This window comes from Pristis pectinata, chromosome 16 (assembly GCF_009764475.1).
Source record: "Pristis pectinata isolate sPriPec2 chromosome 16, sPriPec2.1.pri, whole genome shotgun sequence".
Classification (NCBI taxonomy): domain Eukaryota; kingdom Metazoa; phylum Chordata; class Chondrichthyes; order Rhinopristiformes; family Pristidae; genus Pristis; species Pristis pectinata.
Window position 1 is genome coordinate 36841076 of NC_067420.1, and position 12794 is coordinate 36853869.

General features: G+C 39.7%; 1 protein-coding gene across 1 annotated transcript in view; it reads left to right on the forward strand.

Moving 5' to 3' along the window:
* The first annotated feature begins 1886 nt into the window (after nt 1-1886).
* LOC127578748 (DNA topoisomerase 1-like) overlaps nt 1887-12794 on the forward strand; it is a 55386-nt gene continuing 44478 nt past the window's right edge. Inside the window, exons 1-3 of the mRNA XM_052031161.1 lie at nt 1887-2050; nt 2175-2199; nt 10967-11096. Of these exons, the coding sequence (XP_051887121.1) occupies nt 2027-2050; nt 2175-2199; nt 10967-11096 (179 nt within the window). The 5' untranslated portion in view covers nt 1887-2026. The remainder of the gene's footprint in view (nt 2051-2174; nt 2200-10966; nt 11097-12794) is intronic.

The window sequence follows — 12794 nt, forward strand, 5'->3', positions numbered from 1 at the left end:
CAACAAAGATTCACTAGACTGCTTCCAAGGACAGCAGATTTGCTATATGAGGAGATACTGCAGGACCTCAGGAAGGCAGTTCAGGAAGGCAGCTCACCACCACATTCTCAAGGGCAATGAGGGATGGGCAATTAAATGTTAGCTCAGCCTGCAAAGCCCACATTCCTTGAATGAATATATATAAAAAAGAAAAGATCTGTATTCTTTACAATTTGTAAAGATTAGAGGAGATTTTGTTGCAACTTATAAAATTCTTACAGGACTTGATAGGCTAAATGTAGGGAGGATGGTTCCACTGACTAAGGAGTCCAGAACCAAGAGTTACGGTTTCAGAATTAGGGTTTGGACATTTAGGACAGGGATGAGGGGAAATTTCCACATGACAATGGTAGTAGATCTTTGGAATTCACTTCCCTGGAGGTCTGTGTTGACTCACTCACAGAGTTCATTCAAAGCAGAGACTGAGAGATTTGAGTATTCATCAGTCAGTCAATGCCACATAAATTATCAGGCCTCTATCACATTGCTGCATGTGGAAGCTTGCTTAATGGAAGTTGGTTATTTATTTCCTACATTACAATAATGACAAAATTGGCTGTAAAATATTTAGGAAGACCCAAGACTGTGAAGGATGCCATAAAAAAGCAAGTCTTTCATTTCTTTCACACAGCAATTTTGCGCGGCCTTGAATTTAAATTTCTCATTCTTTTCAGATCACTACCTGGCTTCATCTCAGTGTCTGCAACCTCCACCTGCTATACGGGTCTCTGAGAAATCAACATTACTCCAATTCGGACACCCCAGCATGTTTCACCCTGCTATTGGTGGCTGTGCCTTTAATTGCTAAGGGCTTACATTCTGGAATTAACTTCCTGGACCTCACTATGTGTCTTGCTTCCTCTAAGATGCTCTGGAAAACCTAAAGGTTGGGATCAGCTATTGTGATGCCTGATTATGTCCCTAAATTTGATTTGATAACTCCCTTGTGGATGGATCGTAGATTTTGACGGATACAAAATGGAAGAAGTCATTAGAGTCATAGATCATACAGCACAGAAACAAGCCCTTCAGCCCAGCTTGTCCATGCTGACCAATATATCTATCTGACCTGGTTCCATTTGCCTGCATTTGGCCCATATCCCTCTTGGCCTTTTCTATCTATGTACCTGTCCCAATGTCTTTTAAACATTATAATTGTATCCTCTACATCTTCATCTGGCAGCTCATTCCAAATACCAAACACCCTCTGTGTGAAAAAGTTGCCCCTCAGGTCCTTTTTAAATCCCCTCTCACCTTAAATGTATGCCTTTTATTTACAGTCCTGATTTTGCTCCACTGAAATGTGTTACAGCATTAAAGGTATTGGGTAAATGCAAGTTACTATTAAAACTCCAGAGCAAATTCAACCTGCTTTTATGATGATTCAGCACTGACATCAGCAGAAACTACTATGACATCATTTTATTTAATGGATGTTGCTGCTGGATAACTTTTATTTCAAGAGGACGGAAAGGGTGATTTTTTTATATAATTGCAGCTTCTTGGAAGATTGGGCTTTTTTTCCCGTCTGGGAGAATTCTTATTTCCAAATCCCTTCCAGTCAATAGATTTGCAAATATTTCTGGGCAAGGAGTTTGATGGTGCAAAGGGGTGTTGAGGAGGGTCGGGAGGGGGAGAGGAAGCGCCTGTACATTTCTGGATCTGGAGCCTTGGAATTCGAGAGCCAAGATTGACATGTGAATGGCCCGAAAGTGAAACTTTGCCCCATCTGCACCCGGTGCATGCGCATTGCGCCGAAACCGGGACTTAGTCTCTACGCGGCTTTAGACTGCGCGGCGAGCAAACACCCCCCCCCCCCCCTCCCGGTGCATGCGCAGTGTGCCGAAACCGGGACTTAGTCTCCGCGCGGTGAGCTGGACCGGCTCAATCTGAGGCAGCTCCTTGGTGTGAATACAACTCAAATTATAAAACTCTCAGCGGCCAAGTGGGGGGTGGGAAGCATCTACAAATAAATCTCCTCAAAAAAATGAGCCTCGATCATCTCTCCCAGGTAGGTGGATTGATTATATCCCCCCCCCCATCGCTTTTGAAACTTGTGGATTTTTTCCTTCTTTTTTGAGGCTGGTGCCCCCAAAAAAAGTTTTAACCTGCTTTTTTTTTGGTTTGTGTTGTAGGTCAACACGGATTGTCGGCTGAACGGTGAGTATTTGGGCCCGAGAGGGTGCAGGTGGTGTTTTATTCTGCCTTTTAATGTGGAGAACAAGAGGATCAGACATGGCGTCCAGAGACTAAGTCCCGTCGACGTGCCCGCAAGCCCTATTGTTCAAATCGGCCCCCAAAATAACCGCCTTGCAGCCCCCTCCTGGCCCCCAAACCACCCTCAGCCCCTTCTACAGGAGCCAGAGTCCGGGATCCGGGGCTCGGATGGTCTCCAGCCCCCGTCGGCGGCCCGCGATGGCGAGGGAAAAGCCGGCTTTTCGGCCGTTAGGACTTAGTCTCTGCGCCATTTTCTTTTGCCCTTCTCTCCGGGTTCCTTCGTGCATGTTGCAAGAGCGAGGCTCCCACACTGGAGCTGCAAAACGTTGCAGGGCATTTAAACAAGCCCTGGCAAAGCGAGAGCAGGCTTTTTCTTTCAAAATGCAGCAAGGACAACACCTTGGTACTTTAAATATGTAGGAAAATACACTTTTGTTGGTTGCGTTACAATTATTTGTGCGCTGGGAGGAGGGAGAGGAAGCTAAAATTCCAATACTTGGTGATTTGCATTAATAATTTGTGAAAGTATTATTTTTAAAAAAGAGCAGTATTTCCTATTATCATTTTTTCCCCCATGAAAGGTTATTAGAGTCGTTCTCCTGTTCGGATAAAAGCCGGGTGTTTGAATTTCCCGGGGTTATATTGTATCAAAAACAATTGGGTTATATCATATCAAAAACAATTGCTACCATACTGAGATGTAGATACTTCGAGAAGTTCCGGCAGAGTTTATAGTTCACAGATTTTATTTTATTCTTCTAAAGACAAATCTTAAATTGGGATAGTGATTACCACATCTTCATCGGTCTGAAGTGCAAACTTTGCAATAATGACCAGTGCAGCTGTTCAAGATTTTTAACAAAAGTTTTTTTTGTTTGTTTTGTAAGGACAAAAAAATGTTTTAACCTTCCCAAAGTTGGAAATGAAGCTGGTAAAACTACAGCAAAGGCGATAAGCTAGCCTTTAGAAATATGTCTGTGATCTGTATTCTTTTTAACACTTTTCTACCTTCAAATCAGATAGGATCACACTGCATATTCTTGCTAAGAGCATTGTGTTCCTGAATGGTAATGATAGCCCATGATCATCCAGGAATTTACTAATACTAAATTGATTACAAGCTTACATATGAAAAGATTGATTTAATTATAATTTAAATATAATTAAAAGATGTTGCATGATAAATCTGTAATAACTGAAATGGAAACTTCCACACTGTTTAAAAAGAAATCCTAGGTGAATTGGAGATTGGTGCTCTCTGGCTACATCTAGTACATTTATATATCATTCTGAATTGATAGTCTTATAATATGATAAAATGATTTTGAATGATCCTTTGGTGTGAGAGGATCTATTTTCTTTGCTAATTTGTATTAAGCATAATGAGTTCCCTTTTTTGAATAGATTTGAACTACCCAATAGCAATTTGAGTTTCACTGTATCAAAGCCATCCTGTTAAATGGCACCAGGTTTCGTGAGATTTGTAAAAGTATTTGAAGAAGGAAATTGAAGGGAGAAGACAATTTGATTCAAATTGTCAGAATTCTGTTTATTTATCAGCTTTAGAATTGGAGATGCACAAAATGTTAGGGTTTTATCTTGGAGAGAGAAAGTGGTGAGTAGTGTGGTTGAAGAATATTCCAAATAAAATCTTTCATTTGATGAAATGTATCTTGCCTTATTTAATAATGCTAGTCAGTGAACTGTTATTGCCCTTAGTTGTGCATTGGATTTGACTTTTCATTTATAGAGCAAGTTTTGATAATGCTTGAGGGGTTATTATCAATTTGAACATCAGTAATTTATTGGTCACGGAGTGGGATGTGGTTTCAAGGCTGTTCTCAATTACTTTGATAGAGATAGCGGGAAAGAAAATAATCACTGGTTGCAAATCCTAAACGTGTGCAATTATCAGCTGCTGGTTCTCCTACACCAAGTAGTTAGATCTATTGAAGTTAATGGAACTGAATGTATGAAGTGGGGGGTGGTGTAGAACGATCGACAGCTGTTACACTCACAAGCATTTGGCACCAGTGACCAAGGATTAGTTTTTCCTCCAGTGATTCATCGTGTGTTTTCATTTCTGTGATGGTCCTTTTGTACATTTGTGGCCGTTCTTCAGCTATGACTCTTTGAGAGTTTGCAGTAAAATTTAAACTATCACTGAGGAGCTCAGGCCAGTTCTTTTTAACTTGCACATTTCAGCAGATGTCAATGGAAAGGCTTCCTGCTTTTGATCACTGTGATTACCTATCTTTGCCATTAGATCAGCTATTTCAGTCTAATAATCTGGTGGGAGGCTTGAGACTGTTTTCAGGTAAACCTCTACATGTGATTATTTTCCTAGAAAAACTGACTACAATAGATCTGCACAATAGATAGGAAACATCTGACATCTAGAGATTATGATCGCTGACTAATTGAAGTATCATGATTTCAATACCATTGGTTTCCTCCTCCCAGCCACTCACTCTGGGTTTAATTTTGCGGGTGTGCGGATGAGTATTAAGGGTGCACTGTCCTTGAAGGTTCCTAGGTTGACTCATTGGGCTCCTCAACTAGTTAGGTCAGGGAGTGCAGAGCAAAGATTAATTGGGCTATATATGCATAGCTTCCAGTGGTTGTTAATTGATGAGTTGTGGAATATGTTTACCCACACAGCCCAGGGGAACTAAAGCCACTCTTATTACTTGCACCCATTCTAATTGAGATTTGTTGTTTGAAGATCAAAGCTGGAGAGAGCCAAACTTGGGCTGTCAACTTAACAACTTTGTTAATGAGGGAATTCATCTAGTAAAGCCATTAAATCAATGAATTAGGCTGCTTTCTAACATGTTCTAACAGTATATGTTCTCCTGGCTGAATCTCCCTGTTACATTCAGGGATATCACAACAGCGTACACTCTCCATCACAGATTATTCTTCAGGATATGGGCCATTCATGCTTTACTGAAGTGAGATCAGACCAGGATTGAAATCAAGGATTAAATCTGGGGGAGGCTTTAGATAGCTTGGTGTACCATCTATTTTTCCAGTGTATTATCCTTTGGGAAAGTTGAGTTAATGGTTTTAAGGAATTCGGTTTGCACTTGGCAATATGATCATTTGCCCGACAGTGTTTTGACAGCCATTATCACTTCAGCTTCCTTACTGGGCTGAGACTCCACTCTAAGACTTTTTGCTGAGTTTGTCACTGTCATGAAGTATCATCCACGCCCTGAGTTGTTTCTGTAATAAAGCTTTTTTTAAAAAAACATGAGCAGGTCGTTGACCAGAGTAACTGTTCAGGTAAAATCAGACAGCGGTCAAAGGGGCTGTAGTAGCCACTCACTTGGCTATGGACGTAACAACTCCAGTGGATGTCACCTTTGTATTTAGAGGCCAGATCAATGGCCTGCCCACCAGCAGTGTGATGGGAGAGCCACTGTGCTTCTATCGAGTGTTTGCATTCATTTAGCTGTGTTTTTAAAAAAATGTTAATGCTTCAACTTCTCTTCCATTGTATTACATTTAGTAAAAAGCATTTACATCAGCAAGGACAAATTTTAGATGTTCACTCAGTTCACCAGGCCCTTCTTTCTCTTGCATCTCACTTAAAGCCGATTTACTTTTTATGATCTTGGTATCAGATGGTAATAAGCTCTGGCCAACAATTTTTTGGGAATTGTCCTTTATTTGAACTTGATTGATAGGTTTGAAGGCAAATCATGATCTGAAGCTTCACATCAATATCATAGTTCTGGATTAATACTGTATAACTCGTAGCGATAACACCTGTTGTGTGGGTGTTAATGTTCTAGGCTGGGTGTAGCACTGCACTGAGAACAATATAATCCATTCTAATAGCTTTGTAAATTCTGGCCTGATTTCAATTTCTTTTTGCATGTGCATTGACATAAAAACTCCTGAAACAATTTCTCACATGACCTGGTTATTTTTCCTGGTGATGATATGGGAAATAGATGAAGGAAAAAGACTTCTAAGCTTTTTGAAGGTGGAGATTTAAAGGTTGGAGCAGATGGGTGGCATAAGAAAAAGTGGAATAGATTAGATTTTTCACCTGGCAGGAAGACTATTTGCTGGACCTTATGTAGGCATTGCAGTTTAAAGACAAACAACAAAGGATGAGCAAGCTATTATTCACTTCAGTACAGATGAGGAAGACTATTTAAACCTTGGGTATGAGAAGGGAGCCTTATCACATAGCTTTTTGTTGGGAAAGAAAAGGTTCTTTGTTGATAAACTAAATATAGACAGAAAGAATATTACTGAGGTACTGCAGTAACATGTACAATAACTTGTGCAAAAGTTCCTATTTTTGTCCATGCTGTTGCGTGTAACATATTTTTGGGTATTTTATCTCGTTCAAAACTGCAAATAAATTGAAACTGATAAAATCCAAGTCATGAAATTATCCTGCTCTCAGTACTAATATTCAAGCTCTTTAGCTCTGGTGCTTGAGCAAATGGGATTTGGGAGGTGTGTGGTTGCAATCATTGGTTCATTTTGAGCTTCATGAGAAAATTGTAAACATTCAGATGGTACCAGCTAACGTAGAACTTGTTTTTTTTAACTTTTGATGATGAGTGCACTTAAGTACTGATGATTTATTGCCTTCAATTTTAAAGTAAAGCTGTGTTATTACTTTGCTTTGTGTGTTGAAGCATATTTAATTGCTGCAAAACAAATTTCACAACATACCAGTCAGTGATAATGAACCTGAAGTGATTGGTGCTGTGGCTTGATGGTCAGATATCTTTTGTTTTCAACTAAATATATGGATCTCTGTTGGACAGGCTGCTACCTATTGTGAGGTGGTGACGGGTTTTTATTCAGTAACCTTTTGTGATGTGATTGTATTGACTGGTTACAATTTGAATTGCTCCTAGTTGGTCTTTGTAGATGACCCATCTTTCTCTTTTGCCTGTGTCACATATCAAGATGCATTCATCCAGATGCCAAACAAGACCTTCCAGTGAGATTACTTAAAGTGTAAATATGATATTGATGCACTCATCCCTAGCCAGTGGAAACTTACTAATTTAGTTGGGCTCAAAATGCAACAGTTTAACTTGCCTCTTTGAATCTTTGACCGCTTTGGTGGTCTGCTTTTCTGAAGTTGACAATGAAGAGGTCATGTTAGTACATGTCTTGGGGGATGGGCAATGAATTATGTCTGTAGATGGAGGTCAAGCAGTGCTCTCTGGACAATGGTGAGTTGTTTAATCCTTGTATTTCTGTATTAGTAGTGCTTTGTTGGATTCTGAATGGATGATTCTGAATGTTCGGTGACTGTCTTGGTTAAGATGAAGAGATCACTTGCACATACTTTCCCAAAACATTCCCCCACTGCCTCTTCTCTTCTGAAGATAATATATGCTGTGGTTATGATTCTAGTTTGCTGGTACTTTGGTGTCTTTGCCAGGTGGCTAAACTTAAATCAATGAAAGTACACCAGTTATTTAATAAAGGGATAAGTATAATCCTGCTGTAAAGCAAAAGCTGACTAGACGTGGGAAGCCTACTGCTTTACACATAGTACTGTTGACCAAGAAAGTTCTCCTGCTGTCACATTTTGATTAAGAGCATGTTGGATAGGTAGAACCCAGACATTTCCTGGTACACTAAGAAAACTTTTCCTTTTTTATTAACCTTTTTCACCAACTCTCTGAATGCTACCAATCCATTGACACCAAAGGCTGTCCTGAGCTTTCCCTAGATAGCCATTCTTCACATTTGAGCCTTAATCTGCAGGCACATTTACATATTGGTCAATTCTGATTTTTGTCTTTGTCTCACTTCCACCTGGATCTATTGTCTGCAGACTGAAATAAAATGGTTTTGCCTTCACCACAGAGACTGTTAAGAGCTCATTCAAAATATATAAAAAGATAATTTAAAGTCATCCTGGAATGGTGATATCCCACAGTTACAGGGGAAGCTGGGACATTTGTCTTCGCAGTAGGACAGGAGTTAACCTGGGGCTTGATGTCTTTTTGGCTCTTTCCTGTGATTCATGAAGTAGTTTATTTTTGCTGTTTTTTTTATGGGGTAAGAGATTATGTCCTTATTCTATTTCATGCCCAAAAGTTGAGTTAGTGAAGAAGACTATCCTTTGCATTAGTTTATTCCTCCCACTTTCCCCCAGGAAGATATGCAAATAGACTTATGTACCCACATCTTTCTCTTGGAATGTGCTGAGACAACATATTTAGAGCCCTTGACCTTCAGATAATGAATGGAAATTGCACAAGGCAAAACTGAAGTGCGTTTTATACTTATCTTTGGGTCCACTTCTGTTGTCTAATTCAAGGCATTTGTAGTGTTTTGCTGCTCACACAGTGGCAAAATGATTTGTTTCCTTTCTACTCCTCCCTACACCTTCCTCCATATTCTGTAACCATGGTTTCTAGTGGTGACTGAGCTTAATTGTGTCCTGGCAATAACTTCATTCCAGTGCCATACAGTACTCCATTAAATATAGAACAGTTGACAGCCTAACACTTGCAGCAATGGGCTTTCATTCTAGTTACTGTTTAGCCTATACTGATATACTTTGTTTTGATTTTCTTTGTGACTTCAGATTTCCCACGATCAAAGGCATTTTGTTCAGGTTCCATAAAGTCGGTTGTCAAAAGTCATAGTCTTTTGTTTTCTTTTGTTTTCTTTTTATTGGTCCCTTTGAACCATCCCGGTGCCACCCCTCCCCATCTTTTGTGAGGTGGCATTAAAGCAATGACTTTAACTTCCTTTGGATGTGCAGGACATCATCAGTCTAAGATGATTTTTAAATTGGCATTTAACATTTGTGAATTTCTTTGATTGTTAGGTTTGTGCTTTTCTTCAAAGTCTTTCCCCTATTAGTTCAAGCAGCAAAATGGGCCAGAAGGCGAACCAGTTTTTTTCCCCCTGCTCGACAATGTTAAATTACGGCTGTTTAATGAGGTCAGATTGTGCTTGGACTTTGCAGCAGTACTAAAATGCAATTTTGTTTTTATTTTGTGGACGGTGTTCAGTGCAAGAAAGGAACACAAACTCCGAAAATATTTTCGTGGCCGCCTTCTTTGTTTGAATGAGGCTGAGTCTGTGTAACGAAATGCTGCTGACCTTGATATTACCTGCTACTACTATTCCAGTGCTGGGATTGATTTTGTTGTGTGTAGCGGTGGTCTCTGATTTCTGGAAAAAAATATTGGGGCCATCTGGGTGTGAAGTATTTGCCTTTTTATTTTTTTTTAAATGTTTCTTTTTTTAATTTCTCAGCTGCCATTTTATCCATAGAGCAAAGCCAGATATAGGTTTACAGAATCCAGTGTTAATTCTGGCATTTCTTCATCCTCGCCATTCTGGGGTCCACAGTCAGATATCCTACGGCAAGACAATTATTGAAATCACACTTGCTGTGTGCAATGGCGGCTATCTCAGGAAAATTACAGATGAGTAAGACTGCTTTGGTCACATTAGCTCCTCCATTTCAAAAGCTGCCTCTAGCTCTCCCCACTACAGTATCTCACAGATTAAGCTCCTCCCAAACACTCAATCCATGTGGTAATCACTTCAAAAACTTGCAGGTGTTGGCCATAATTCTGGTTTGAATCTGTCCCCGTGGCTTTGTTCTGAATTCTTTATTTGTGTTTTACTATCTTGCGTTATGTTAATTTTCAGGCATTATTCTTTAAAAAGCACAAGTCTAATCCTTTTCACCCAAAGGCAGCCAGATTTTAATTCTCTGAACGGCCTTCAGGGCTTTCATGTCATCTTGTTATCTGTATCAAGAACAGGACGTAGAACTCAGGGCTGTAGACTGAAGATCTTATAATTTGAAAATCGTTTTGCTCATTAATCTTGAACAAATCTTAGATGTATTATGTAAATGGGTGCTTATGAATCTCTAAATATTTTCTTTCATGTTTGCATAACCCTTCAATCAGCTATAGAGTTGCACAACACAAAAACAGGTCCTTCATCCCAACACGTCCATGTTGACCATCAGTTTCCCGTTTGTGTCAGGTCTGTTTTCTCTCCTTAATTCCCATCAACGCCCCAGATTCTACCACTAACCTACACACAGTGGCCAATTAATCTATCAATTCACATGTCTGTGGGATGTGAGAGAAAATCACAGAGTACCTGCATGGAATCCATGCATTCACAAGATGAATGTGCAGACTTCACAAGGTTAGGATTGAATCCAGCAGCCCTACTAGCTGTGGCACTGAGCTATTGGTGTAATTTCACTGTTTTGGCTAAGTGAGTTTAATAGGATGTCTACTGGTTAATTCAAAGTTTATTATGGGTTCTTGTCGTGGCAGAGGCCAAATAGCTCCTTGATTTTTTTAAAGTGCTGGTTTAAAGCGAATTAGCTGAGGATTGATAGTTCGTCCCAGCCCAATTGGGTAGGAAGGGAAAACAATTGTGGTGAAAAATGTGACAAAAGGTAACTGTGCTCATGGATCCTTGTGATGGCCAAGAATTGAGACCATCAGAAGATGAGGAAGGATATTGGTATGAACAGAGATTACTGCAATAATAGCAGTACTATCGGATAGAAATATGCACAACGTACAATTTAATGTCCTAAAATGGAGAAGTATAAGAACTAGTGAGTTTTGTTTTAACTTTTGTAGAATTTAGAGATTGCCTAACATTGATGAGCAAGAAGATAAGGAAACTAAGACAATGATGACTTTTTTTATATATTACATTCTAGACTCCCATAAGTCCAGTAAAAGTGAAGAAAAACACAAACATAAAGAGCACAAGCACAAGTCAAAGGATCGGGATAAGGATCGTGAGAAACCGAAGCACAGCTCCTCCGGTTCCAAGAATCATAGCAACAGGTAGCTTTGATCACTTGTGCATTTTTCTGTTGCAGTTACCGTATTCAGGTGTGGTCAGGAATTGAAACTTGACAATGTGCTGTATTTGATTAGAGTTTGTATTGGTATTATAGTGAAATGATTAATAATGAACATCAATTCACAATGCCACTTGAGGCTATCATGGCTGTGTCTTGGGTTGTCGATGCTGTTCTGGTAAGTACTAAATGAAAACAGCCTACATCAGCTATGTCATTGACAGGCGGTGTTTATATTTTTCTCCATATTTACTTTTCCTGCTGCAAGGTGTCATGGATACCTCTGATGCTTGGCCAATGGGCCAATTTTAATTTTACGTGGCTTTGATAATCAGTGTCTGTGAGATGCCAGCTATGTAGGGCATTACAGGTGAATCTGCATCAGATTTGTGCTAGAACTGAAACAATTTCATTCTGGCTCCGTGGTCCATAATGCTTCCACTTCCATTCTGGCTGAGATCAGAGATTTTGGTTTCGAACTGGCTAGCTCAGAGACAACTGGAGGATACAGCAAGGATCTTTCCCTACAACAATTGTGGCTTAGTATGTTTGTTGTCTTTGTTTGCCCAGTTTGGTTGAGACACAGTGGGAAGCTGAAAATTGAGTAGTCACATTCTCGGATAGAGTTCTGTGTGCTTCCTGTGGTCTGATAGCAAACGTAATCTATTCATAAAATACCTCTGCAGTGACAGACTAGTGGACTGTGGAGTTTTGAAACTGCCCTTGGCTGACACCCACTTTCTTGCAAAAGAACAGGACTGCATTTAGCAATGGAACACTACATTTTCTTTTGAACCTTTAATGTGGAAGTGCAGTTGTTGATTATCCATTTTATGTGAGGCAGAAACCAGCTTGATTGTGATTCACTTCTGAGTTGCACAGTTGGTGGTTTTATTCATAGTCAAAATGCTCCCCCCCCTTTCCCCAAAATCATGGAGTTCCCCACTAACTGGAACAGCACTCTGGATGGATCAAAATTGACAAAACACATCAGTGCCGATCCAGAGCCACCAGGTTGCTTCTCCCATCCCAAGCACTTGTACAACATGGAGTCAGGTTGCAAATTTGGTATATCCTATGCTATGGGAATGTATGTTCAGAATTTAGATTGGATATCTGTATGATCTCTATATTCATTGCATTGAAGCTTGTATAGTACTGCAAACACTGATTTCTGAATTTGAAGTTTGCACTTCTTTGGCAAGTGTCCCTTCTTTAGCTTCCTGTTCAGGTGAAGTTGGTTGGATTTAAATCTTACCAATAGCTGAGCTTTCCATTGGGGAATACCTTTCTGTTAATTACCACTTTTTTTTCCCAGTGCCAAATGACAAACCACTAGCTCTGCAGGAAGTCTTTACAAATGAATAGCAGTTAATTCAGAATGAGGCCTTAGTTATAGGTAGAATGATATATGTCATGCTTGTGGCGAGTAAGTCAATTTTCTGAGTGTCCTGCAGGTAGTTTTTGCTAAAGGAAGAGGAGTTCAAATTAATATATCCTAATAGTCTATAACTAGCTTCCTAACAATGATTGTAACTTGATTTTCCTATCTCCTCTCGTCCATCTTTCTTCAGAAGTATTTCTGTTAAAGCTCTTATTTATTCGCCCATCCTGAGGCAAAAAGCCGCTGGCAATCTTGGCTATTAAGCTAGCTGTGAGATGCTACTCTATTATTAACTGC